Here is a 25,675-nt window from a genome sequence, read left to right as displayed (position 1 = left end):
AGAGTCTTCTCAGTCTGATCTCTGCTATCTTTGCTCTGTATATATCTAGGATAGGAAATTTCTTCCAGATAGAATCTGGTGTCTTCTTCATAAAAATGTCTTCTTTGTTTCTTGCCTCAGATAACTGAAACTATATGCAGAGAATGTTATACTTATAAGGAAAGAGAGGCACAGAAAAGTTTCCACAGCTGTGGACAGCACACTTCAAAGGACCAGCCTAAGCTAGCACCACCACTGTTTATGGACAAGTGGTTCTGACATCAGCCAAAAGGGATGCTTCTCTGAGCACATACTTCACAAGCCTATTCCTTATGTTCTTCCTGCAGGTAAAGAGTCCCATGGTATTAGAATTGGCACTCACCTTTTGAACAGATAGTTCAGTATATGCTGGGTGTTAGCTAACTTATGGTAGGTGTACAGAAAGGGTGGGCTGTGAAGTCAAGTTCTACAACACCTTGTAATAGACTTAACCCTGTCCAGGTTAAAGTGACAATGTGTTGTACTGTGATATCCTAATGGCATTAGGGAAGACAAACTATACATACAATAATTCTAGCGGCATAGAGATACTCTATCTTTCACTCAAATAGCAGGTAAAATCTTTGTTGTACTATTCATTTTGAGCAGAAATGCCCTATTTTTGCCATTATTGTATGTGGAACATCTGCAATTATAATTCAATTCAATATCCCCTTAATTCTTACAAACACTTAATGGATACATACTTCATCTTAGAAGATTATTCTTTTACTGTTACGGTAAAAGTGATATACAGATGGCTTACTGTTAAGTAAGTCAATTAATGAATACATTTCTTTTTGAACAGCATCAACCCTACCCTTTCTTCCTCCATTTTTATCATCCCAATCTTGCTCACGAGTTGTAGTTCATTTTCAAAATAGTGTCTAGTGATTATCTCTGCTGCATTTTGTCCTACAATTTCTATGCTCCCCCTTTACACTCCCCAAAAGGGTTAAACTTACATACAAGACAAAATGTACAGAAAATAAAAACAAGACAAAGAAAACATAAACAAAATATCGAAACCTTCATTTCCAAGTCTTTGAGTTCATATCTATAAATATCATTTTATATGCTCATATGCAATCACTTATTGGGATTCATGACCCTCTTTAGAATATCCTCCTTGGGTCTCACAGTGTGAATTATTGGAGTCCAGTATAATTTATCATGTGTTTTTGTGTATTTTTTTGTCTTTTTCCATCCAGTGTATTTTTGGCTTTTATCATCCAGCGTGTTTACTTTTAACTTATATGAATATTCTAGTTAGAAAAAAGGAGGGAAACCATGCAACCTATGTCTCTGTGGGTATGGCTTACTTTACTTAATATAATTTTTTCCACATTTTTCCATTTCCTTCTGAGTGGCACAGTATTATTCTGTCTTATGGAAGCATATAATTCCATTGTGTCCTTTTTTGATGCATTTGTCTTTTGTGGGACTTTACTCAGAGTCCTGGAAGCAATTGCTGTCTGCAGAGAGAGAGAGAGAGAGAGAGAGAGAGAGAGAGAGAGAGAGAGAGAGAGAGAGAGAGAGAGAGAGAGAGAGCACCAGGCAGCCATGCCCCTGGGTGTATAGACCCCACATGTGTACACACAAGGCCAGCCCATGTGCTGATTAAATGCTTCTTTTCACAGAGGTTCTTTAGGGACACACTTGCAGCCATCTTCCCTGGACACCGTGTCCAAGTACCAAGGATGCCCTATATTGTGAATGATCATTGTTTTTCAGCACCCTGATGTTTATGAGCTAAAACTTGAGATAAAGCACTACAATATGGACAAAAATGGAAAATTTCGTTTAGGTAGTAACTTCCTGATTAAAACTCCAAATAGCTCAGTAAACAAGAACAAGAAATACCAACTGGGATTATATCAAACTAAAAACTTTTAGCACAACAAAGTAAACAATCAATAGATCAGGAACATTGTTGCTTCCTTAGGCAATGGTAAATGGATGCATTTGTAGAGACCTCTGTATATTGAATCTGGATTGTAACCTGCTTGAATCAACCAGCAATGTTCTGTAGCTGTTTTGGATAATAGGTGTGTGAATTTACCATCTTGGTATGATGCAATAATATCTTTCATTGACATCTCACTGGCATAATTTTTTTGGCCATTTCACCATGCACCTGAAATGGCATATTCTGATGCAATCCGGTTGCGTCATCCCAAATAACTTTGATGCAAATAGTTCCTTGACACAGATATTAGAGCAAATACATCAAAGACAACTTCATCCCTGGGGCATCACTATCTGCTGTCCTGGAGGAAATCACATTACTTAGGATGAAGAAGGAGAATCTGCAAACATGTTTTCAATTCATGTTTTTCTCTGCATTCAGGGCCACAGATGCAGAGCCCCAGGGAAGTTTTACCCATTATTCCTGAGGATTCACAGAGGCTTTAATGAAAGATGCGCTACAGTGTACCTCTCTGTCAATAAAAAGACACATAGACACCAATAAAAAGATTTATGAATATATATACCTGACAGCCAGAATTTCACCTAGGCAGGTGCGTCAAAAATGAGCCTTTTGATGTTCACAATTGTTCTTCTCCAGCTTCCCCTCCTTATCAGGTCCTGTGCTGGCACTGGCTGCTTTTCTACTATGAAGCAACGAGCACACATGGATGGAGATGTAATGATTGCTGGGTTTTTCCCTCTCTACACTTTGGGAACAGATCGCAGTCAAAGTGATGATTCTGGAGATGGACAGAACAAGCCGTAAGTAACTCATCATTGTATTTCCATTTACAAATTTGTTCTCAGGATGGGCAATGGTAACTCCAAGTGCACACATAAATGCTCTGTGTCTTCCCATCCTTTTGCTAGAGAAACACCTCAGTTTCATTATTTTATCTCGCATCTACTTTTGAGCGGTTTTCTGCCTACAAGTAAGAGAGAAATCTAGTTTCCATCCAAGTATATTCTTCTTTCTATGATGGTAAGCTCTTCGTGATATTTACTTCAGTTTTATCTACCTTTTGATTTGTAGAACGTCCTCTTTGCTTGATTGATTATTGCTTCTGTGTTTTCATACTCTATTTCCTTTTCTTTTTGAATTTAATTTTAATATAAAGATGATTATAGAGAGGTTATAGCTATGTAAGTCAGGTAAAGAATACATTTCTTGTTGAACAATGTTACGCCTCCACATGTTTCCTCCCACTTCTTGATCGCCTGACTCCTCTTCTGCTCCAAGATGTAAAATTCATTTCCAAAGCAGTGTCTAGTAAGTATTACTGTTAAATTGGCATACCTTTTGTCTCACTCTTTCTACTTGATTATTTCATTCCTTTTACTAACTTGTGGAAGTTTTTACCATTTCCTAAATTTTCTATAGCCATAGTTTTTTTTAATTTTCTTTTATCTTCATTATTTTATTTTCAATTTTAAAAAATTACATTGTAAAGAATATATACAAAGGGGTTAAATAATTAAGCTAGTGAGTATATTTCTTTTTGAACAGTGTCACTCCCTCCCTCATTCTCCTTCAGTTTCTCCTATCCCGACTACTCTCCCTGACAAGGGGTATAGTTTATGCCATATTGTCTAATGTGTATCATTGCTTAATTGTTTCACCTTTTGTCCCACCCTTTCTGTTTTTCATTCTCTTCCACAAATTAGATAAGCTTATATGCAAAACAGAGGGTAGAGGAATAACAAACAGGACAAGAGGGGATTATACCAAAGAAAAAGCGAAAGGAAAAATGGAAAAAGAGGAAAAAGAAGAACAGAAAACAGTACAATAAAAAAATCAATTTGTTTCTAGTTCTTTCAGATGCAGTGCAGGTGCTTCAGCTAATTATCTGTTCTCTTGACTTATAGGAAAGGTTATGTTTTCCTTTTATTCCCCTTTTTCTATACCAATATGGTTTTCATTTTATTTATTTCATTTTATTTTCATTTATTTTCATTTATTTATGGTTTTCATTATATTTATTTCTTGAAATTTGCCTTGAAAACAATTCACTTTATCATCCATTAATCATTTAATTAAATTGAATAATCTTAATTATTATTTTACTACTTAATTTTGGTTAATGGATAATTCATGTAATTTTCATATTATATGCTTATTTTCCTTTTTAATTTCTATCCTTACTATATGTGTTTGTATATATGCTCAATATACTTTCAACATTTTAAAAATCTGGATGGCTTTGTGTCCCATCCCATGATTGTTTGCTTGGAGAGAAGTTTTACTCAGAAGTTGAATGAGGTGTTCAGCTGGTGTATGTGAGGATCTTCTGATCAAGTTTGAAATTTAGATCTGCTGCCTCCCTGTTGATTTTGTCAGAATGATCCATCCATAAAATCTTCAGCTATTATTATATTGAGGACTATCAAAGTCTGCTTAACATAGTTTAGTGATTGTATAGTATGTAAATACACATTTTGAATTGCTATTTCATCTTGTAAACTTGATATCTTCATCATTACATTACAAAATGTCACTTCATTGCTTTGATTAAAGTCTATTGGATATGTTATACACACTCCTAATTTCTTTTGTATTTCAATTGTATTTTCTGACCTTTCTTATTCTCACTGAGGGCCACTGATGGTGAAGTGAGTTTCTTGGCATCAACGTTTCCTTTGGCCTTGGGTTTTTATTCATTCATCCATTTTAGCTCTTACTGGTAGAATTTCATGCATTTACCTTTGCAGTCATTGTTGACAGGTCACAGTTCCTTATTGCTATTATGTAATTTGTTCTCCATGTTAATTGGAGCTTCTTCGACTTTTTCTCTCCTTCAGTGGTTATGAAGGAAGTTCAATAGTAGTGTCTTTTGATTACTGGATTATGTGCTTTCATTTGCTGTTATATATTTTCTGGTAATTACTGGGCTGAAAATAGATGATAAGAAGCTATTTTGGAATAACAACTCTCTGGGATGAGGAGGATGAAATAAAAAGAGAAAATAAACATACAAGCAATAGAGGGCTATGATCAAAGTCCATAAATGAATGTTCAGAAATGTCATAATGAAATCTTTTAATTTAATTTTAAATTAAATCTTTCATTTAATATATTAAGATGAAATGTTAAAGACAAATAGGAACTGCAACTGCATTATATTCCTCTTATCATTTGTAATATTGGATATCCAATTTTAGATTCTACAGTAATTACAAGATGTAATTATATTAACAATTTTCCCTCTGCATAAAAATTGTGTGTGTGATTTTGCTAGCACATTTACAATGTTAGAGTATTTTCAACTAGTTTTATAGCCACTTTGACTAGTAGGTTTTACACATTCTTGAATATTTTTATTACTCATCTATGGTTCAATCTTTTGCACAAAATGCTTTTCTGTTAACTATGTAAAAATAACTATTTATTTTTGTATACAGTAGTTCCATAAACATTTAACATTTCCCATTTAAAAACTTCTTCAAACAGCTGTCTACCCATTCTGATTTTCTCACAAAGTGGTCATATTACATGTGCATTAAATTTGGATGACAAATAGAATACTTTTGTTGTTTTTTTGTGGAACAGGTGTGTGGGAGTATATTCTTTTAATTGTACTTGTCTGGGAATATCTTTACCCTTTTATCCTTCACTTCTAATGGATGTCTTTGCTGGCAACAGTAATCTTAGTACCCAATTTATCCATTTTTGTCCCTAATATTTTAAAGATTGTCTGCCGTGCTCTCCAGGATTCTATGGATTCTAATGTGGAGTCAGCCATTAGGAAAACAGAGGAATACCTATGTGTTATGAGTTCCATTTATAGCTTCTGTACACGAGTGTGTGTTGTGGTCAAATATTTGATTAAGCTTTCATCTCTAGCTATCTCATATTTCTATCATTGTCTACATTAGGAAAGTTAAATTCTGCCATTGCTTCTTAGAACAAGCATTTTAACTTTTGTCATTCTCAACCATTTACTAAATCCTCAATACACTAATATTTGCTTTTTCAAAATAGTGTTGTCAGCTTTTGACCAATCATTTTCCACACGTCTTCATTCTTCTTTCAGGTTCCTCCTATATATGCATATGTTCAATTAGACTTTATTCAAGCTTACTATTTGTTTCTGTTTAGAAGACATCATTAACATGATAGGCTTCCAAATTGAAATTTCAAGTATGTGTATACCATGAGTTAAACAAGTTAAGCCTCACATTTTTATTTCTTCCTAGCCTCCATTATTTCCTTTTTAAACAATATGTATTGATTCAATATTATTTCTTTAGAATGTGTGTGTACACATACTCACACCATTGCACAGACATAACAGAGAGAGAGAGAGCAAAGTGTTGATTCTCTTTATTCCTCTGTAGTCTTTCTAGAATCTCAACCTAACAATGTTGGGAAGGCAATAGAGATTACTGCATTTTACAATGATGGCCTTGAATCTTTGGATTTCAATGTAAAGCTTACAATTCTTTCATTACTCTTCATGTTGGAGATTTCTTTCTCCATTATGATGTGCTTGTAGTTAGATTCATCCCCTTTGTTTTATTACATAAATAAGAATAAAATTCCTTCACCTGGTATTTGAGCTGTCTTCTGGCTGATATTGCAGGAAGAGCTGTTCAATATTTCAGGTCTGTTAGTTAGAGAAACTTAATATAGAATCTTCCTTAAATAACTATTGAAGATGTATTACTTAGCCCAGCCTGCCTTATAACCACATAAGATAAACTGGGTGACCGAAAACACAAGATTTTTCACACAGTGGAGCTAGTTACTCGAAGATAAAAAGCAAGAGAATATTTGGTGTCTCATGAAAGACTATTCCATGTTTAATGGGCAACATTAGTGTTTGCTGTGGTGCATGTGATTATGGGGAATAAGCAAGCTCTCTCTTAAGTTTCTTAATCTTATGCATGACAAATTCCCTTCATGTCCTTAATCCCATAGAGAAGCATAAAAGACTATATTTGCATTCCATCATAGTTGGGATAATGCTTTAACATATTCATTGGCAGAGAAGCAAGTACTTAGTCCATCAAATTGATGTTTTAAATTTCTATGCTCATTATGCAGGTTTATCTTCAACACCTACCAGTTTGTTTTGGCCTTGGCTTTTGCTATTGAAGAGATCAATGAAAATCCTCATATTTTACATAACTTGACGCTAGGATTTAATATCTGTAATGCTCATATGGAAACTTGGAAAACATTTAAAAATCCCTTCACGAGCCTCTTTGGGAAGGACAACCTTCCAAACTACTCCTGTGTGAGAGTGAGCAAGTCTATAGCAGTACTGACAGGACCATCAGGATTATTATCTTCCCAGATTGGTATATTGCTGAACCTGTACAGGTTTCCCCAGGTGAGAGTGGGAGGAGTGAAGGGATATAAAAAAGTATCTAATTTGGTGCCATTTCATCTGTTAGAAGATAATTATAGGAAGATACTGGATTTATGAGGCTATCAAATTTTGTGATATCAAGAGTAAGTATTCAAAGTAATAGAGATCCACACTACCATTTTTAGTAAAGGGACTGGAAAAGTTAGAGCCACAAAGAGATTGTTTGGACTTTTAAGCATTGTCAATAATTTTCTTAAAAAATCAGGAAATGGAAAAATGACTTTAAAGTATAGCAATATGTTGAGCTGTGTCCTGATGGCTAACTGTAAACCAAGCTACTAAGGAGAAATCTCTAATTAACCAACAAAAAGCAGGAAGTAATGTGTGGTTTGAGTGATAGAGAGGTAGCTTTGAGGGAGAAAGCCAAGGAAGTGCACGAGGCCTTGAGTTCATGCTCCTACAATAGTACACACACACACACTCTCTCTCTCACTCACACACACACACATGTGTGCACATGCACGTAAGATATTATGTTGAATGATATAACTCAGACTCACAAAGGGAAAGGGACATGTGTTCTCTCATATGTGAAAGTTAAATCTAAAATATGAACATGTAATATAAAATAAATATAGGACACACACATATCCATTTACAAATAGATTTGATTAATCTGTAAACTATGGTACACATAGAGGTGGAATCCCATGGTATAACATTTCTGATCAACAAAGAGATATAAAAAACTAGCACTAGAACATTGAAGCATAACTTGTCTGGGGAGAGTTGTTAGAGGGATGTGCAAAGGGGCAGAGAAATATGGAGTAGATGTTGGGAAAATACAACGTATCACATATATGTATGTATATGTCTATATATAGATATTTAGATATATATACATATTCAGATGTGTGTGTGTGAAAATGGACCTAGGAAAGTCAAGGAATGGGTAGAGTTGCTATAAATTGAATGAGTTGATGGAAATAGTGACAAAGATCAAGGAGCTTTGTAGGAACAAATTGAAATGTACAACTATTAAAAACAATTTTTTAAACTAAGAAAAATCTACCTTCCACCTACTTCAAATGGTTATTTAATACATATCATAAGTGAGATCATAATGGATAGAAATCTTCTCATTCATGAAACATTCAATTTTCATTCCGTTTAGCTTACATTTGGGCCTTTTGATCATGCTCTGAGTGACCATAAAAACTTTCCTGCTCTGTATCAGATGGCCTCAAAGGACACATCGATAGCCATTGCCCTGATCTCCTTACTCCTTCATTTCAGCTGGAACTGGGTTGGACTATTGACCTCACAAGATGAGAATTCTTGTGGATTCTTCCTGAATTAAAAGAAGAGATGGACAAGAATAGAATTTGTGTAGACTTTGAGCTAGCAATCCCAACCTCTGGTTTGGCATATGTTTTTAAAGTCATGGCACTTTATAAACAGATTAATAAATCTTCAGCAAACGTCCTCATCATACATGGTGATAATGAAGCCTTACTAGATATGGTAAGATGTATTGAGCAATTTTTAGTAAAAGGAAAAGTTTGTATCATGAACTCACAGCTAGAGTTCACCATGAGGAGGAAATATTTTGTATTAGGTTCATTACATGTACCTCTCATTTTTTCACACCATCATCCAGATATTTTGGGATTCACAGATTTTGTAAAGGCAGTTAACCCTTTCAAATATCCAGAAGACTTTTTCCTAGCAAGGCTATGGTTTCTGTCTTTTAATTGTTCAGATTCAGAGTCAGACTGTGTAACGTGGGAGAACTGTCCTCATGAAGCCTCCTTGGATTTGTTGCCTGGACACATTTTTGACACGACTATGTCTGGAGACAGTTACCATATATACAATGCTGTGTATGCTGTGGCCCAGGCTCTCCATGAGCTGCTTCTTCATCAAACAGAAGCACAAACAGTGGGAAAGAGGGAAGGGGCAGTGACTTCCCCTGCACAGGTAAGGCCTTCTGTGTTAGATCACATACCCCATAGGCAATGTCACTTCCTAGATAGTTTTCATGCCATATAAAATTTAAGCATTTTTGGTATGTTTTCCAAAAACCAACAAATAATGTTTGTTTAAATGTCTGTGAAGTACTCTGGACGTATTTTAGTGCTCTTCAGGAAAAGCAGGCCATAACATGGATCAAGTGAGTTCCATGTTTCATAAATTCTTTTAATTACAAATAGCCTCAACATATTCATAGGAGATAGTTTTCCGTATTTTTTATTGTCAAGATGATATACAGAGCGGTTACAGTTACACAAGTAAGATAGTAAGTACATTTCTTGTCAAACTTGTTACCCCTTCATTCGTTTTTCTCTTACTTTCCCTCCCTCTCCCCCTAAAATTGTACAGATCATTTCCAAAATATTGTCTTGTATATATTGCTGTTGCTTTGACCCCTCCCTTATAGCAGATGTTTTGAAAACTATAAATGCACCTTGAGTTTCCCTATGAGTTTCTTATGTAATAGCAAAAGAATGACCTGCTGAATAGAATTATCCACATTTTGGATAAGGGACCTAGTTTTATTCTACTTTAAATATTAAAATTTTACCAAGTTCAGATTAGCAACATGCATAAAATTAGTGGTTGTGGGAAACACTGGCTAGACTACTGAGAGTCATCTTATTTGTGACTCTCTAGACTTGGTTTCTTTTGAAAAGATTGCATCTACCCCTTTGCTGAGTGACCAAGATTTGGCAAAATTATTTTTATTCCTCCATAGATTCTCTTCTGGAATGCTTCATTAGGTGGTTCTACTATTCTTTCATTCTACATCAAAATTTAAAGGCAATCAGGAACTTTTTTTCTTCAGGTTTTCTTTCGTAACTCAGGATGTACTTCACCATAAGATGATGTATGTCTTTTAGCTGCACTCTTTTCTGAAGAACATCCAGTTTCACAATACTGCTGGAGATCAAGTGACTTTGGATGAGAAAAGGAAATTGGAAGCAGACTATGACATTGTAAACATATGGAATTTCCCAGAAGGTCTTGAACTTGAGGTGAAAGTAGGAAAGTTTTCTCCATATGCTCATCAACTGTCTTTATCTGAAGATATGGTACACTGGGCCATAGGAACAATAGAGGTGGGTTGGGTTTAATTGCAATGATTTTAAGGACATATAAGTAAGAAAATTTCAGCCTTAAAATGTATATCTGGTTGGATAACATATAAGAAAATTTCAGCCTTAAAATGTATATCTGGTTGGATGCCAGCAACCTATTCCTGTAATACTAGCTAATTAGGAGACTGAGATAAAAATATTGTGGTTTGAAGGCAGTCCAAGCAGGATCTTCTCTGAGAGGCTTATTTTCATTTAACCACCATAAAAGCAGGGCTGGACACTAGTGACTCATGCCTGTAATCCTATCTACTCAGGAGAAAAATATCCTGAGGACTAAGATTACATATCTGTTGAAAGTCCAACTGGGCAGAAAAGTCTTTGAGACTCTTTTCTCAATTGACCATCAAAAACCTCAGATGGAACCTCAGGTCAAGTGGTAGAGTGCTTACCTTCAGGAGAAAAAAGCCCAAGGAAAATGAACATGTACTTATATCAAACCCTGGGACTAGGACAAAAAAAATAGACATTCACAGTCTCTACATGGTGATTTAGAATAGTGTCATAAGATACATATTTCTTTTTTCATTTTTTATTTTTTATTTTATTTTATTTTTTTGTGAACATAGTGTACAGAGTGGTAACAATTACATGGGCAGGATAATGTGTACATTTATTATCAAGCATTGCAGCCTCCTCCTTTGTTTACACTTCACATCCCTTCCCAGCCTCCCCCACTCAGCCACCCAATCCGTCCCCCCTCCCCCCTCCCGCACCAACATTGTAAAGCTCGTTTTCGACATGACAACTTGTACATCTCATTGTTGCAACAGGTCCACCTGTATCCTTAAACGACTTGTTTTTACCCATGTCCTCCACAAGTTACACTGACATCAACTATAGTGAAAGCAGGGGTTATACTGTGGGAAAGGGACATACAAAGCAACGAAGAGATACTCTTATAAATGCGTTAGAAATGCATGAAAGAAAAAAAAACATTAAAGTACATATCTAAGGGTTCATTTTCCTAACATCACATTATCTGATCTTTTCCACTTGACTCATACATATACAAGATATTGCAATAAGGGAAACCATGGGACCTATGTTTCTTTGGGCCTGGCTTACTTCACTTAATATAATTTTTTCCAAGTTTTTCAATTTCCTAACAAATGGGGCAATGTCATTCTTTCTGATGGAGGCATAGAATTCCATTGTGTATATATACCACATTTTCTTGATCCATTCATCTACTGAGGGGCATCTGGGTTGGTTCCAGATCTTAGCTATGGTAAATAATGCTGCAATAAACATAGTTGTGCTGGTAGATTTAGTGTGGCCTTGTTTGTAAACATTTGGGTAAATGCCCAAAAGTGGGATTGCTGGGTTATAGGGGAGCTCTATGTGAGGTCTTCTGAGGAACATCCATACTGCTTTCCAAAGTGGTTGAACAAGATTACATTCCCACCAACAATGAAGTAAGGTTCCCTTCTGTCCACATCTCCACCAGCATCAGTTGTAGTTAGAGTTCTTGATTTTTGCCATTCTAACTGGAGTGAGGTGGTATCTCCATGTTGTTTTGATTTGCATTTCTTTTATGGCTAGGGACGTTGAGCATTTCTTCATGTGTCTATTGGCCATCCTTCTTTCTTCTTCAGAGAAGTTTCTCTTTAAGTCATTACCCACTTATTAATTGGGCAGTTGTTTCTTTGAGGATTTGTTGTTGGGGTTTTAATTTTTTGATTTCTAAGTATATTATAGATATGAGACCCTTGTCTGTTGTATGGTTAGTAAAGATCTTCTCCCAATCCATGGTCTTTCTATTAATCTTGCTAGCTATGTCCTTTGCCATGCATAAGCTCTGCAACTTTATGCAATCCCATTTGTCCAACCTTTCTTTGATTGGTTGTGTTTCCGCGTCTCTATTCAGAAAATTTCAGTTTGGGCCTAGGAGACGTAGGGTTTCTCCTATTCCATCCTGTGATGTTTTCAGAGTGTCTGCTTTGACTTCGTGGTCTTTGATCCATTTGGAGTTGATTCTGGTGCAGGGTCATATATAAGGATCTAGCTTTAGTTTTTACAAGTAGTGAACCAATTTTGCCAGCACCATTTACTGAAGAAGCTGTCTTTCTTCCATTCTGTTTTTCCAGCTCACTTATCAAATATTAGATGGCTATAGGTCTGTAGGTTCATTTCTGGGTTTTCAATTCTATTCCATTGGTCCTGAGGTCTGTTCTTGTGCCAGTACCAAGCTGTTTTGATTACTATGGCTTTATAGTAGACTTTGAAATTTGGTATTGATATTCCTCCAGCAGTGTTCTTTCCATGGAAGAGCGTTTTTGCTATTCAGGGTTTTTATTGTTCCATATGAATTTTTGGATTTCCTCTTCTATTTCCTTGAAGAATGAGGTTGGAATTTTGATAGGTATCGCTTTGAATTTGTAGTTACCCTTGGGAACTATTGCCATTTTCATGATGTTAATCTTTCCAATCCAGGAGCATGGGAGGTTTTGCCATTTTATAAGTTCTCTTTTGATTTCCTTTTTGAAGATTTCAAAGTTTTCATCATAGAGGTCCTTCACTTCTTCGGTTAAGTTAATTACTAGATATTTTATTTTTGTGGGGCTATTACAAATGGGGTTGCTTTCCTAATTTCAGCCCCACTTTTCTCATTGTTGGCATACAGAAAAGCCATTGATTTTGGTGGGTTAATTTTTAAACCCTGCTAATTTGACAAAGTTTTGAAGCAGCTTGAGTAATTTGGGAGTGGAATCTCTGGGCTTCTTTTAATACAAGATCAGGTCATATGCAAAGAGGGAGTGTTTTATTTCTTCTTTCCCTATATGGATCAACATTATGTCTGCATCTTGTCTTATTGCTGAACCTAGGCAATTTAATACTAGATTGAAGAGAAGTGGAGAGAGTGGACATCCTTGTCTTGTTCCTGAGTTAAGAGGAAATGGCTTTAGTTTTTCACCATTAAGTATAATGCTGGCTGTAGATTTGTCATATACAGCCTTTATTATATTGAGGAATGTTCCTTGGATTCCTAATTTTTCCAAAACCTTCATCATAAAGGGGTGTTGGATCTTGTCGAATGCTTTTTCTGCATCTGTTGAGATAACCATGCGGTTCTTTTTCTTGCCCCTGTTGATGTGATGAATAATATTAATTGATTTGCATATATTGAACCAGCTTTGCATCCCTGAAATGAATCCTGTTTGATTGTGGTGTATAATTTTTTGGAAGAATTGTTGAAGGTGATTGGCCAAAATTTGTTGAGAAGTTTTACATCAATTTTCATCAAAGAAATGGGTCTATAGTTCTCTTCCTTTGATGAGTCCTTACCTGGTTTTGGGATGAGGCTTATGATGGCTTCATAGAATGTGTTACGTACTGAACTCTCTCTTTCAATTTCATTGAAGAGTTGGAGGAGTATTGTTGTGAACTCTGCTTTGAAGGCCATGTAAAATTCCGCTGTAACACCATCTGGTCCTGGAGTTTTCTTAGCTGGCAGGTCTCTTATTGCTGTTTCTATTTCAATGCTTGATATGGGCCTGTTAAGATGGTTAAACTCATCTTGGTTTAGTTTTGGCTTGACAATATTTGCTAGGAAAAGGTCCATTTCTGTTAAGTTCTCAAACTTATTAGCATAAAGTTTTGAGAACTATTCCCTTTTAGTGTTCTGAATCTTTGTTGTTTCTGTGGTGATGTTTCCATTCTCATCTCTGAGTTTATTAATTTGGGTGTGTTCTCATCTTTTTCTGAAAAGACTTGCTAAGGGTCTGTCAATTTTGTTAAGTTTGTCGAAGAACCAACTCTTTGTTTTGTTGATTGTTTCTATAATTTTTTGGATTCTGATTCATTTAATTCTGATTTACTTTTAATTATATCTTTCTGTGTACTGGATTGGGGTTTATCTTGCTACACTTTTTCAAGGAGGTTTAGATGTGTCATTAAATTGTGGGTTGTAGATCTCTCCAATTTGTTGATGTAGGAGCTCAGAGCTATAAACTTGCCTCTGAGTGCTGCTTTTGCTGTGTCCCAGAGGAGCTGGTAATTTGTGTGTTCATTTTTGTTGAATAGCATGAACATTAGAATTTCCTTTCTAATACCTTCCATGACCCACTCGTGATTCAACAGTGTGTTGTTCAGCCTCCATGTGATACCGGATTTTCTTTGGTGGCATTTGGTGTTGAGCTCTAATTTTATTCCCTTTTGGTCAGATAGAATGCAAGGTATAACTTCAATGTTTCTGAATTTAGACAAGTTTGCTTTGTGGCCTAAAATGTGTTCTATTTTAGAAAATAGTGCTGCTGAGAAAAATGTGTATTTTGATGCTGCTGGGTGAAATGTTTGGTAATTGTCTGTTAAATCTTGTTGATCTATGCAGCTGTTTAGATCTGGAGTTTCTCTGTTGACTTTTTGCCAAGTTGAACTATCTAGTGTGGAGATTGGTGTGTTAAAATCTCCAACAATTAATGTCTTTGGATCTATATGGGATTTGAGGGAAAGTAGTGTTTCTTGGATAAATTTGGGTGTTCCATTGTTTGGCGAATAGATATTTAGAATTGTAATATCCTCCTGAAGGAGATATCCCTTAATTAGTATGTAGCCACCGTCTTTATCTCTTCTCACAAATTTTAATTTGAAGTCTATTTTATCTGATATTAGGATTGCAACTCCCGCCTGTTTTATGGGGGCCGTTTGCTTGTTAGATTTTGTTCCAGCCTTTAACATTGAAAATGTGTTTTTTTTTTACGGGCAAGATGTGACTCCTGCAGGCAGCAGATAGAAGGGTCTTGTTTTTTAATCCAACTAGACAGTCTGTGTCGCTTAATTGGAGAGTTAAGTCCGTTAACATTAAGATATAAGACTGAGAGATATTTGGGATTCTTGCCATGTTATCAACCTTCTTGGGGGCTGCAAAAACTGTGTTCTTCCTATGGTTCTTGGAATCTCAGTTTGGATGCAGTTTCTTGGACTTTATTGTGGTCTTGTTGGTTTTCTATGTGTGGGGCATCTTTAACAATCTTTTGTAGGGCTGGTTTGGTGGAGATGTATTGTTTCATTTTTATTTGCTATGGAAGATTTTTATTTGGCCTTCAGTTATGAAGGAGAGTTTAGCTGGTTACAGAATTCTTGGTTGATAGTTGTTTGTTTTTTTGGGCATGGCATACATCATTCCAGGCTCTTCTTGCTTTGATTGTCCCTGCTGAGAAATCTGAGGTGATTCTAATTGGTTTCCCTTTATAGGTGGTTAATCTTTTCTCCTTGACAGCTTTAAGGATCTTTTCCTTGGTTTGATTTGGTCGTGTGTGGATTATAATGTGGCAGTGGTATGTCCTATTCTGGTCTGGTCTATTTGGGGTTCTAAAAGTTTCTTGTATCTGAATAGGCCTATCTTTTTGCATGTTTGGGAAGTTCTCTGCTAGGATTCTGTTCAATAAATTTCCTAGGCCATTAACTTCTGTTTCTAGCTGCTCCTCTACACCCATTATCCTTAGATTAGGCCTTCTGAAGATGTCTTCCAAGGGTTGGACAGAACTATCATATTTCTTGGACTTGTCTTGGATGGTTGTATGTTCTTTCTCTATAATATCTAGACTGTCTTCAATTCCTGAGATTCGATCTTCTGCAATTCGATCTTCTGCAATATCCTGGCTATTATGAACAGTGCTGCAATAAACGTGGAGGTGCATGTGTCCTTGTATAGTGGTTCCTGTTGTTCAGGATAGATGCCTAGAAGTGGTATGACTCAGTCATAAGGGATGTCAATATTCAGCTTTCTAAAGACCCTCCAGACTGCTTTCCAAAGTGGTTGTATAAGTGTACATTCCCACCAGCAGTGTAATAGGGTTCCTCTTTCTCCACATCCCCTCCAGCATTTGTCGTTGGCTGCCTTGATGATGTGGGACATTCTGACTGGGGTAAGGTGGCATCTCAGTGTTGTCTTTATTTGCATTTTCTTCACATCCAGCGATGGTGAACATTTCCTCATGTGTTTCTTTGCCATTTTTATCTCTTCATCTGAGAAGTCTCTCTTTAGTTCCCTTTCCCATTTAGTAATTGGTTTGGAAGGGATTAGTTTCTTGAGTTCCCTGTATGTACTGGATATAAACCCCGTCCCTGATATATTGCTGGTAAATATTTTTTTCCCAATTAGATGGTTGCTTTTCTGGCTTGGTTGTTATAGCTTTAGCTGTGCAGAAGCTTTTTATATTAAGGTAGTCCCATTTGTCGAGACACTTTCCAATTTGTTGTGACCCTGGGACTCTGTTCAGGAATTTCCTTCCTGTGCCTATAAGTTCAAGTTTCTCTCCTACTCTGTCCTGCAATAGTTTCAGAGATGCTGGTTTAATGTTAAGGTCTTTATTCCATCTTGAGCTGATATTAGTGCATGATTATAGCCTGGGGTCCACTTTTAGTCTTCTCCATGTGGCCACCCAGTTTTCCCAGCATCAGTGGTTGAAGAGACTGTGTTTCTTCCATTGTATGTCTTTGGCCTCTTTGTCAAGTATCAGCTGACTGGAGGCCTGTGGTTTTATTTTTGGATTTTCTATTCTATTCCATTGGTCTTCGGGTCTGTTTTCATGCCGGTACCATGCTGTCTTTGTTTTTATGGTTCTATAATAGAGCTTGAAGTTTGGCATGGATATCTCTTCCATGTTATCTTTATTACCTAGAATTGTTTTGGCTATTCTAGGTCTTTTGTTGTTCCACATTGATTTTTGGACTATTTTCTATATTTTAGAGATGTATGTCATTGGGATTTTAATAGGAATTGCATTGAATTTGTATATTAATTTTGGCAGTATTGCCATTTTCACTATATTAAGTCTGCCTATCCAAGAGCATGGGAGGTCTTTCCATTTCCTAGTGTCTTCTGTAATTTCTTTCTTTAACTGTTTATAGTTTTCATTAAATAGTTCTTTTACATCTGTGGCTAGGTTAGTTCCTAAATATTTCATTTTGGGGGAGGTTATTGTGAATGGGTTTGCTTCCTTTATTTCCACTCTGCTTGTACATTGTCAGTGTACAGGAAGACAACTGATATTTGTGGGTTGATTTTGTATCCTGCTACTTTGCCAAAGTGATTTATGATTTCTAAGAGTTTGGGGATGGAGTTTTTGTGATCGTGAATGTATAGTATCATGTCATCTGCAAAAAGGGATAGTTTAACTTCTTCTTTTCCTATATGGATCCCTTTAGTGTCTTTTTCTCACCTTATTGCCTGGCTAAGGGTTCCAGGACTATATTGAAGAGGAGTAGAGACAAGGCATCCTTGCCTTTTTGCCTGATTTTAGGAGAATTGGTTGTAACATTTCCCCATTAAGTTTAATATTGGCTATTAGTCTGTAGTAAATGGCTTTTATTGTTTTAAGAAAAGTTCCTTCTATTCCTATTTTCTCCAGAGCTTTTAGCTTGAATGAATGTTGAATTTTATCAAAGGCGATTTCTGCATCTGTGTAGATAATCATGTGATTCTTGACGTTGGCTCTGTTGATGTGTTGGATTACATTTATTGACTTACATATGTTAACCATCCCTGAATCACTGGGATGAAACCTACCTGGTTGTAGTCTATGATTTTTAATGTTTTTCTGGATTCTATTAGCTAGAATATTGTTAAGGATCTGTGCATCTGCTCATCAAGGAAATTGGACTGTAATTCTCTTTTTTAGTTGGGTCTTTGTCTGATTTTGGGATGAGTGTGATATTGGTATCATAGAATGAGTTTGGGATAGCTCTCTCTATTTCTCTGAAGAGCTTGAGGAGTATGGGTATTATTCCTTCTTTAAGGATCTTAAGGGTCTTCTTTAAGTGTCTTTAAGAATTCTCTTGTCAATCCATCTGGTCCTGGGCTTTTCTCTGTTGGAAGACTTCTGATTGCTTCCTGTATCTTGTTGTAGGATATTGGCTTATTTAATTGATTTACTTCTTTGCTCAGTTTGGGCAACTTGTGTTACTCTAAAAATGCACCCATTTCTGCCAGGTTTTCTTTCTTTAGAGAGTATAACTTTTGAAAGTAGTCAGTTAAAATTGTTTGGATATCTTGGGTATGTGTTGTGATTTTTCCTATGGCATCCCTAATCCTGTTAATATGGGTTTCCTCTCTTCTTTTTTTAAATTAATCTTGCCAGTGGTCCATCAATGTTGTTTATTTTTTCAAAGAAACAGCTTTTTCTTTGGTTAATTTTGGCTATGATTCTCCAATTCTCTATTTCATTGATCTCCACTCTTAGTTTGGTTATCTGGCTCCATCTAGTAACTCTAGGTTCCATTTTTTTCTTTTTTTTTCTAGCTGTTTTAATTGCAACATGAGATTATTTACTTAGTCTGTCTCCATTTTCTTGATGTGGGCACTGAGGGCAATAAATTTGCCCCTCAGGACTGTTTTTGCTGTGTCCACAAGTTTCTTTGTGATGTGTTTTTCATTGTCATTGAGTTGTAGGAATATTTAAATTTCATCTTTGATCGCTTCCATTACCCAGGCATTGCTTAGAAGTGTACTGTTCAATTTTCATGTATTTGAGTAATTTCTGCGGTATGCTTTGTTATTGAGAACTAGTTTGATTCCACTGTGGTCAGATAGGATACAGGGGATTATGTTGATCCCCTTGTATTTCCTTAAGTTCCTTGAATGAACTTTGATATGGTCTATATTGGAGAAAATTCCATGAGTTGCTGAGAAGAATGTGTACTCTGTTGATTCAGTGTGAAATACTCGGTAGATGTCAGTTAGTTCCACATGAAGTATGGCCTCACTTAACTCGGTAGCTTCTTTGCCAATCCTCTGGTTGGTAGACCTAACCTTTGGTGAGAGTGGGGCATTAAAGTCTCCTAGTATTATCAGATTGGGATCTATTTTATTCTGTAAGTTTGAGAGTATTTGCCTAACATATTTGGGTGCACCAATGTTTGCGGAATGTAAGTTGATGATAGTAATATTCTCCTCTTGGATTGTTCCCTGTATTATTATGTTGTGTCCGTCCTTGTCTTTGTGCATTGAATTCAATGAAAAGTTCATTTTGTCAGATATCAGGATTGCTACACCTTCTTTATTGCTACACCTGCCTTCTTACTGGGGGCATTTGATTGGTAGATCCTTTTCAACCCTTCACTCTGAGTTTGTTTGTATGTTTGGCTGAGAAGTGGGTCTCCTGAAGGCAACAGATGGATGGGTCATGTTTTCTGATCCAGTCTGCAGTTCTTTTTCTTTTGATTGGAGAATTAAGCCTGATAATATTAAAAGACAGTATAGAGAGATGCATTGTGGTCCCTGTCATTCCTTGTTTTTCTTCTTTCCTTTCCTACTGTGTTTGCTCAGTTAGACGTCTATTACTGCCTGTCTGGGTACAGATCCCTGTTCCCTGTTGCTATCTTCAGGTTGTGTTCCCCCTCTTAGTATTCTTTGTAATGCTGGCTTAATGTTTATGCATTCATTTAGTTTTTCTTTGCTATTAAAATTTTTCAGTTCTCCATCGAATGTGAATGCTATCTTTGCCGGGTATATCAGTCTGGGTTGGCAGTTGTTTGCTCTCAGGGCTCGTATGGTACTTTCCCAGGCCTTTCTTGCATTCAGTGTTTGTGTGGAGATCTGCAGTGATTCTAATTTTTTCCCGTTGTAGTAGAACTCCTTCTTCATTTTTGCTGCATGCAAGATTGTTTCCTTATTATTCAGACCTATCATTTTTACTATAATGTGTCTAGAGGTGTTTCTCCTAGGATGTTGCTTGTTAGGTTTTCTATATGCTTCTGTAATGTAGGTAAGATGTTCTTTTTGGAGATGGGGAAATTTTCACTGATTATCTTGTTGAATAGGTGTTGCATTCCCTTGCTTTGATATTCCTCACCTTCGTCCACTCCAGTTATACGAAGGTTAAATTTCTTGGCACTATCTGCTTACTCTTTAACTTCCCTTCGGCATAATTTATGTGATTTTTCCATATCTGTAATTTTTTGGTCCAGTTGGTATATTCTGTCTTCTGTATCTGACAATCTACATTTCATTTCGTTCTCTCTGTTATCTGTGTCTTCCATTGTGGTTTGCATGGAGGAAATGGACTCATTTATGGATTTAATATTGGTTCTCAAAGTCCTAATCTCACCTTTCAATGAGGAGTGTACTGCCTCTATTTTGGCGCTAATCTCACCTCGTAGTGAGGTGTGGTCTGCCTCTATTTTTGCTTGCATCTCCTGTTTGATATCCTGCATCTCTTTCGATATTTCGACTCTGTGCTCTTTCAATTTCTGGTCTATTTCTTGCTTTATTCCTTGAGTCATTGCCTACAGCATCTCTTGGATGTGGCTTTTGTCTTCCATTCCTGTTTGCTCCCACTGGAGCTCTCTTCTGCTTGGCTGCTTGCTTTTGCTGATAGCTTGCTATCCTGGGTATTGATAAACCTTGTAATTTTTCTCTGTGATTTTGCAGGGGATTCAGGGATTATTGGAGACTAATCTGAAATTTTGTTTTGTTCAATAGGTGTTTGTCATTGCTTGGTTGCTGTTTCTGTGCTGGTAGAGAGTCTGTAACTGATTTCGGTTCTGTTGGGAGCCAACCTCCAGTTGTTGGTCTGAACCACATAGGGGTTCTTGGCTCTCTGCTGTAGATCACTGGCAGTTCCTGCCTTTAGAAGGTTGAATGGCCTAGACTGCTCCTGTTTTCTCCTACAGATGCTCTTGGCGAGATCGGATGTGCTGGATGCACTCTTCCAGATGTTGGAGTCTGCTATGGGCTCCTGATAATTTTTTTTTGGCCGGTTGTGGGTTTGAACTCTGGGCCTGGGTGCTGCTGTCCCTCAGTTCTACAGGTCAAGGCTGGCACCCTACCATTTGAGCCACAGCACCATTTCGGTCCCTTTCTGCTTATGTGTTGCTGAGTATTCAGATCCACGGCCTCATGCACCCAAGACCAGCACTCTACTGCTGAGCCACCTTACCAGCCTATCTGACTATTATCAGATGCTTATGGCCTGTGTTGTCCAATTCCCAGCCTAGAATATATGGGTCAGGTTCTGGTATGGATTGGGCTTCTCTTGTCCTGACCCCTCGGGTCTTTTGCTGTCACAGGCGTGCTGCCCAAGGGGTGCAGTTCCCTTTTTTTCTCCCCTCTGCTGAGGCATATGCTCAGCTTCTGACTTCAGTTGGGAGGAATTTGTTGTGTTGCTCAGGCACTGGATTCCCATGCCCCCTAGCCTGGGGCATGCCGGTTGGACCTGTGCTGTTGTGTATCCTGCCTAGGTTATGCAGCCTGGAATACACAGTTCAAATTTCTTCCACTGTTGGTTGTCTTGACACAATGGCGGTGTTCCTGGCTTGGGCATTTAAGGTCCCTTCCAGGGGCACTCTTGCTCTAGCCTGGCCAGCTGTGTGTGCTCCATGGGCTGATGGAGCTCTCGAAAAGTTCCCATTTTTAGTGGGTCCTGTGGTCCAGATGTTGGGATAGGGAGGCTGGGTCAGGGTCTGGGGATTCCCACCAGCTGTGGTCTCCCTTGAGGTATACACTGTCCCCTGTAGGGTACTCACCCTGGAGCTAGTAGCTGTTTCTGTGTGATGTAGGTCATTGGTTGTTGTTGCAATCAGAGTTCAGTTGAGGTGGTTGTGGGCTGGGATGGGCGGTGGTCGCTCTGCATGTTTCACTTCTGTCTCTGTCTCAGTTGATGCTGTTCTGGTCTGCACCGTAGGGTGGGCCTCCAGCATCTGCCCAAAGGTAGGGGAGGGTCCTCCATGCACTGAGCACTGGGGTTTGTCTCTGCTTATGCTCTCTGGATCAGCACTGGTTCCTTGCAGTTTTGCTCTGCTGTTCTGAGGGTGTCCTCTGTAGCTCTGGGGTTCCCGGTGTCGTGCATAGTGGCTTTGGTGGGATGGAACCTCTCTGCTCAGATATACAGTGAGGGGTGGGGGTGGGATTTTTGTGCAAGCTCCTGGCTCAGAGGTTTCTCTGTTCATAGCGATCAGCAGGTCCAACATCGGTACCTTAGGTGGCTTCTGTGTGGGTGACCTGCAGACAAACCCCTGTGTCTCTAGGACTCTGGCAGCCCCCACTGGGCTGGGCTGGCAGCGGCTTCACGTGCAGCAGTGTCGCCAGTAAAGATTGGGGGAGGGGTCTTCGCTTTTCTTTTGTCTGAAATTCTTCTTTTTCTCTCTTATTTTGTTTTTTTTCCTCGTTCTGTTTTTCTCAGGGTGTTTGTCTTTTTGTTGTTGCCGGTCACTTGGGGAGATTAAGCGATGGAACTTGAACTCTCTTTTTTGGGGGGGAGAGCTGTGGTGTTTCCCTACTGCTCAGTTGCCATCTTAGTCCCCCCTCTAGATTCAGTTCTAATAATTCAGTATTTTAATACTATGGATTGTTGGAGCATTATGTAAAGTCTAAACAAATACTGACAAATATCTGCTTGTCCTCAGCCTACTCAATCTGCCTGCAGTGAGAGTTGTGGTCCTGGATTCAGGAAATCCCCTCAGGAAGAAAAGGCAGCCTGTTGCTTTGATTGCACACCGTGCTCAGAGAATGAGATTGCTAATGGGTCAGGTAAGTTCATGCCATAGTGAGAAATTCATTTTCTTTGCTGGTATCCCCAATCCATGCAAGCCAATGCAAAAGTTGTATATTATGATTACAGAATCAAATTCTTCCTTCCTTCACTTAATCATCTAATTGTGACACTGGTTGATTCTTCTTGAAAAAAACATCATGGACTCTGATTTATGCATAAGATTAATTTTTTCTGGTCTATTGTATATATGTTTATTCAAATACTCAGAAATGTAAGCTTAACTTCTATCATAGTAAGTGCAAATCTTTTTAAGCACGAGGACCCCATCTTCTTCAAAATTACCTTCAGACTACAAAGAAAACACAGATCGTGTATATCTTTATTTCCTAGATCTTAGAACTGTTCTTGCAATGGAGAAAATACTCTGGGTTTGGTTTGGTGTAAGATGCAGGCAAAAGTGTTGTGCATAGTATGACTTTATAGTTTCAAAGAGTGATTTCTCCATCCTCTATAGGTGAGTAGAAGAGACAAATATAACAATTTCAAGGAAGGGTCACAGTTGTCCAATTTATATTGTATAGAGAATATAGAGGAAGTTGCAAAGTTTTACTACCCACAATTTTGAATAAGGGGTTTGACTTGTGCACACATGTCTGAGAATTATGGCAGCATGAAGAGGCAGAGAAAATTATTCATAGGATATTAGAAATGGCAAGTAACAATATTTGTGATGGTCATTACAAGCAAAAGAATTTCAATCAGACTAAAGTATGAGAATATGGGAATGAGTGTGGGAACATGACGAAGACATAAAAATAATAGTGATCATGTCTGGTAATACTTGGTAATATTTACTTTATGCTACTAAGAATTCACGTGTCAGTATTATCTCTAGACAGGGACTTTCTAATTTCCTTTTAAGTATTGGAAATGGATAAATGTTTATTTGAATTCTTCACTAGATATGGAGCAGTGTATGAAGTGTCCAGATCATCAGTATGCCAATACAGAGAGAAACCAGTGCCTCCCAAGAGCTGCAAGATTCTTGACTTATGAAGAACCCTTAGGGATGGCCTTGGCCTGCATGGCTCTTTCTTTATCTACACTCACAACAGTTGTTCTTGGGGTCTTTGTGAAACACAAGAACACTCCCATTGTCAAGGCTAATAATCAAGCTCTCAGCTACATCCTACTTATCTCCCTCATCTTCTGCTTCCTCTGTTCCTTGCTCTTCATTGGCCGTCCCAACACCAGCACCTGCATTCTACAACAGACCACATTTGGAGTTGTGTTCACTGTAGCTGTTTCTGCTGTCTTGGCCAAAACTGTAACTGTGGTTCTGGCCTTCAAAGTCACTTCTCCAGGGAGAAGGATGAGGTGGCTTATGCTATCAGGAGCTCCTAACTTCATCATCCCCATCTGCACCCTGATCCAGGTGACTCTCTGTGGAATCTGGCTGGGAACCTCTCCTCCCTTCATTGACACAGATGCACACTCTGAACATGACCACCTCATCATCCTGTGTAACAAGGGCTCCCTCACTGCTTTCTACTGTGTCCTGGGATACCTGGGCTTCCTGGCTCTGGTCAGCTTCACTTTGGCTTTCCTGGCCAGGAATCTGCCTAATACGTTCAATGAGGCCAAGTTCCTGACCTTCAGCATGCTGTTGTTCTGCATTGTCTGGCTCACTTTTCTGCCTGTCTACCACAGTGCCAAGGGGGAGGTCATGGTGGCTGTAGAGATCTTCTCCATCTTGGTGTCTAGTGCAGGACTACTGGGGTGTATCTTTGCCCCCAAGTGCTACATTATCTTGTTAAGACCAGATAGAAATTTTCTGCTTGGCTTCCGGGACAGAAGTCATCCCGGGAGAAATACACCCTCTTAAGGTGAAACTTAAATGTTAGGTCAAATATATTCCTTTTCCCATCAGATATTAGTTTATATTGTTGTAATAACTTCGATGAATAAATGACTCTTACTCATTTTTCTAGCCAGAGCCAAGTAAATTTGAAATTTATTCTCTATATGTTTTATTATCCCATCATGTCAACTACTATATTTTCTCTGTTGACTTGTTTTCTAATATTGCTTTCTTAACCATTTGCCTAAAATTTCCTATTTAGTGCCAGTACTGGGGCTTGAACTTAAATTCTGGGTACTCTCTCTGAGTTTGTTGTTTGTGTTTTTTTACTCAAAACTGTGGCATTTCCACTTAATTCACAGCTCCACTGTTGGCTCTTTGGTGGTTAACGAGATAACATTTTCATGAACTTTCTTGCCCAGTTTGGCTTCATACTGTGATAATCACATCTTAGCTCCTAGAGTAGCTAGAATTATAGTATTTTCTAAATTTTAAAGAACATTAGCTTCTTGCCTACACATCAGTATGCTGCTTAATCCTCAATGAAATCCTTTAATATTGTCCTCATGATGAAGTTCCAGGCTTTTATATACTTTGTAGAGCTTACTTTGTTTGATAATTGTGTATTTACATTCCTACGTGTGTTTTTTGCCAATATTCTTCAATATGTTTTGTTTTGGTTTTCTTTCCCTCTCTCTGTTACTTTTATTTTTCTTCATGTGCCTTGAAGGTCACATTTTCCACATGTATTTAATACCGACTTGCCCCAGCATGACTGCCATACCACGTCCAATGGAGCCAGGCACAGCCGGGACCTCCACCACAGGGATGTCACAGCATCTCCCCATGGTGGTGTGCGACACCCTAAACGCCGTCACCACTTCCCAGGGGAAAAAGCACATGTGGAGAGACCCAGGCCGT

General features: G+C 37.8%; 1 protein-coding gene across 1 annotated transcript; it reads left to right on the top strand.

The window, feature by feature from the left end:
• The first annotated feature begins 713 nt into the window (after positions 1 to 713).
• Positions 714 to 24,778, top strand: LOC138826335 (vomeronasal type-2 receptor 116-like). The gene is given in 9 exon segments (XM_070021411.1): positions 714 to 758; positions 1,753 to 1,860; positions 2,588 to 2,751; positions 7,034 to 7,322; positions 8,476 to 8,635; positions 8,638 to 9,281; positions 10,202 to 10,420; positions 22,805 to 22,928; positions 23,856 to 24,778. Coding segments are annotated over 9 exon segments (2,676 nt in total).
• The last annotated feature ends 897 nt before the right edge of the window (positions 24,779 to 25,675 follow it).

Source organism: Dipodomys merriami, unplaced genomic scaffold, assembly GCF_024711535.1.
Source record: "Dipodomys merriami isolate MVZ:Mamm:240054 unplaced genomic scaffold, mDipMer1.0.p SCAF_1416, whole genome shotgun sequence".
In the NCBI taxonomy this organism is placed as follows: domain Eukaryota; kingdom Metazoa; phylum Chordata; class Mammalia; order Rodentia; family Heteromyidae; genus Dipodomys; species Dipodomys merriami.
This window is presented reverse-complemented; position numbering and strand designations above follow the sequence as displayed.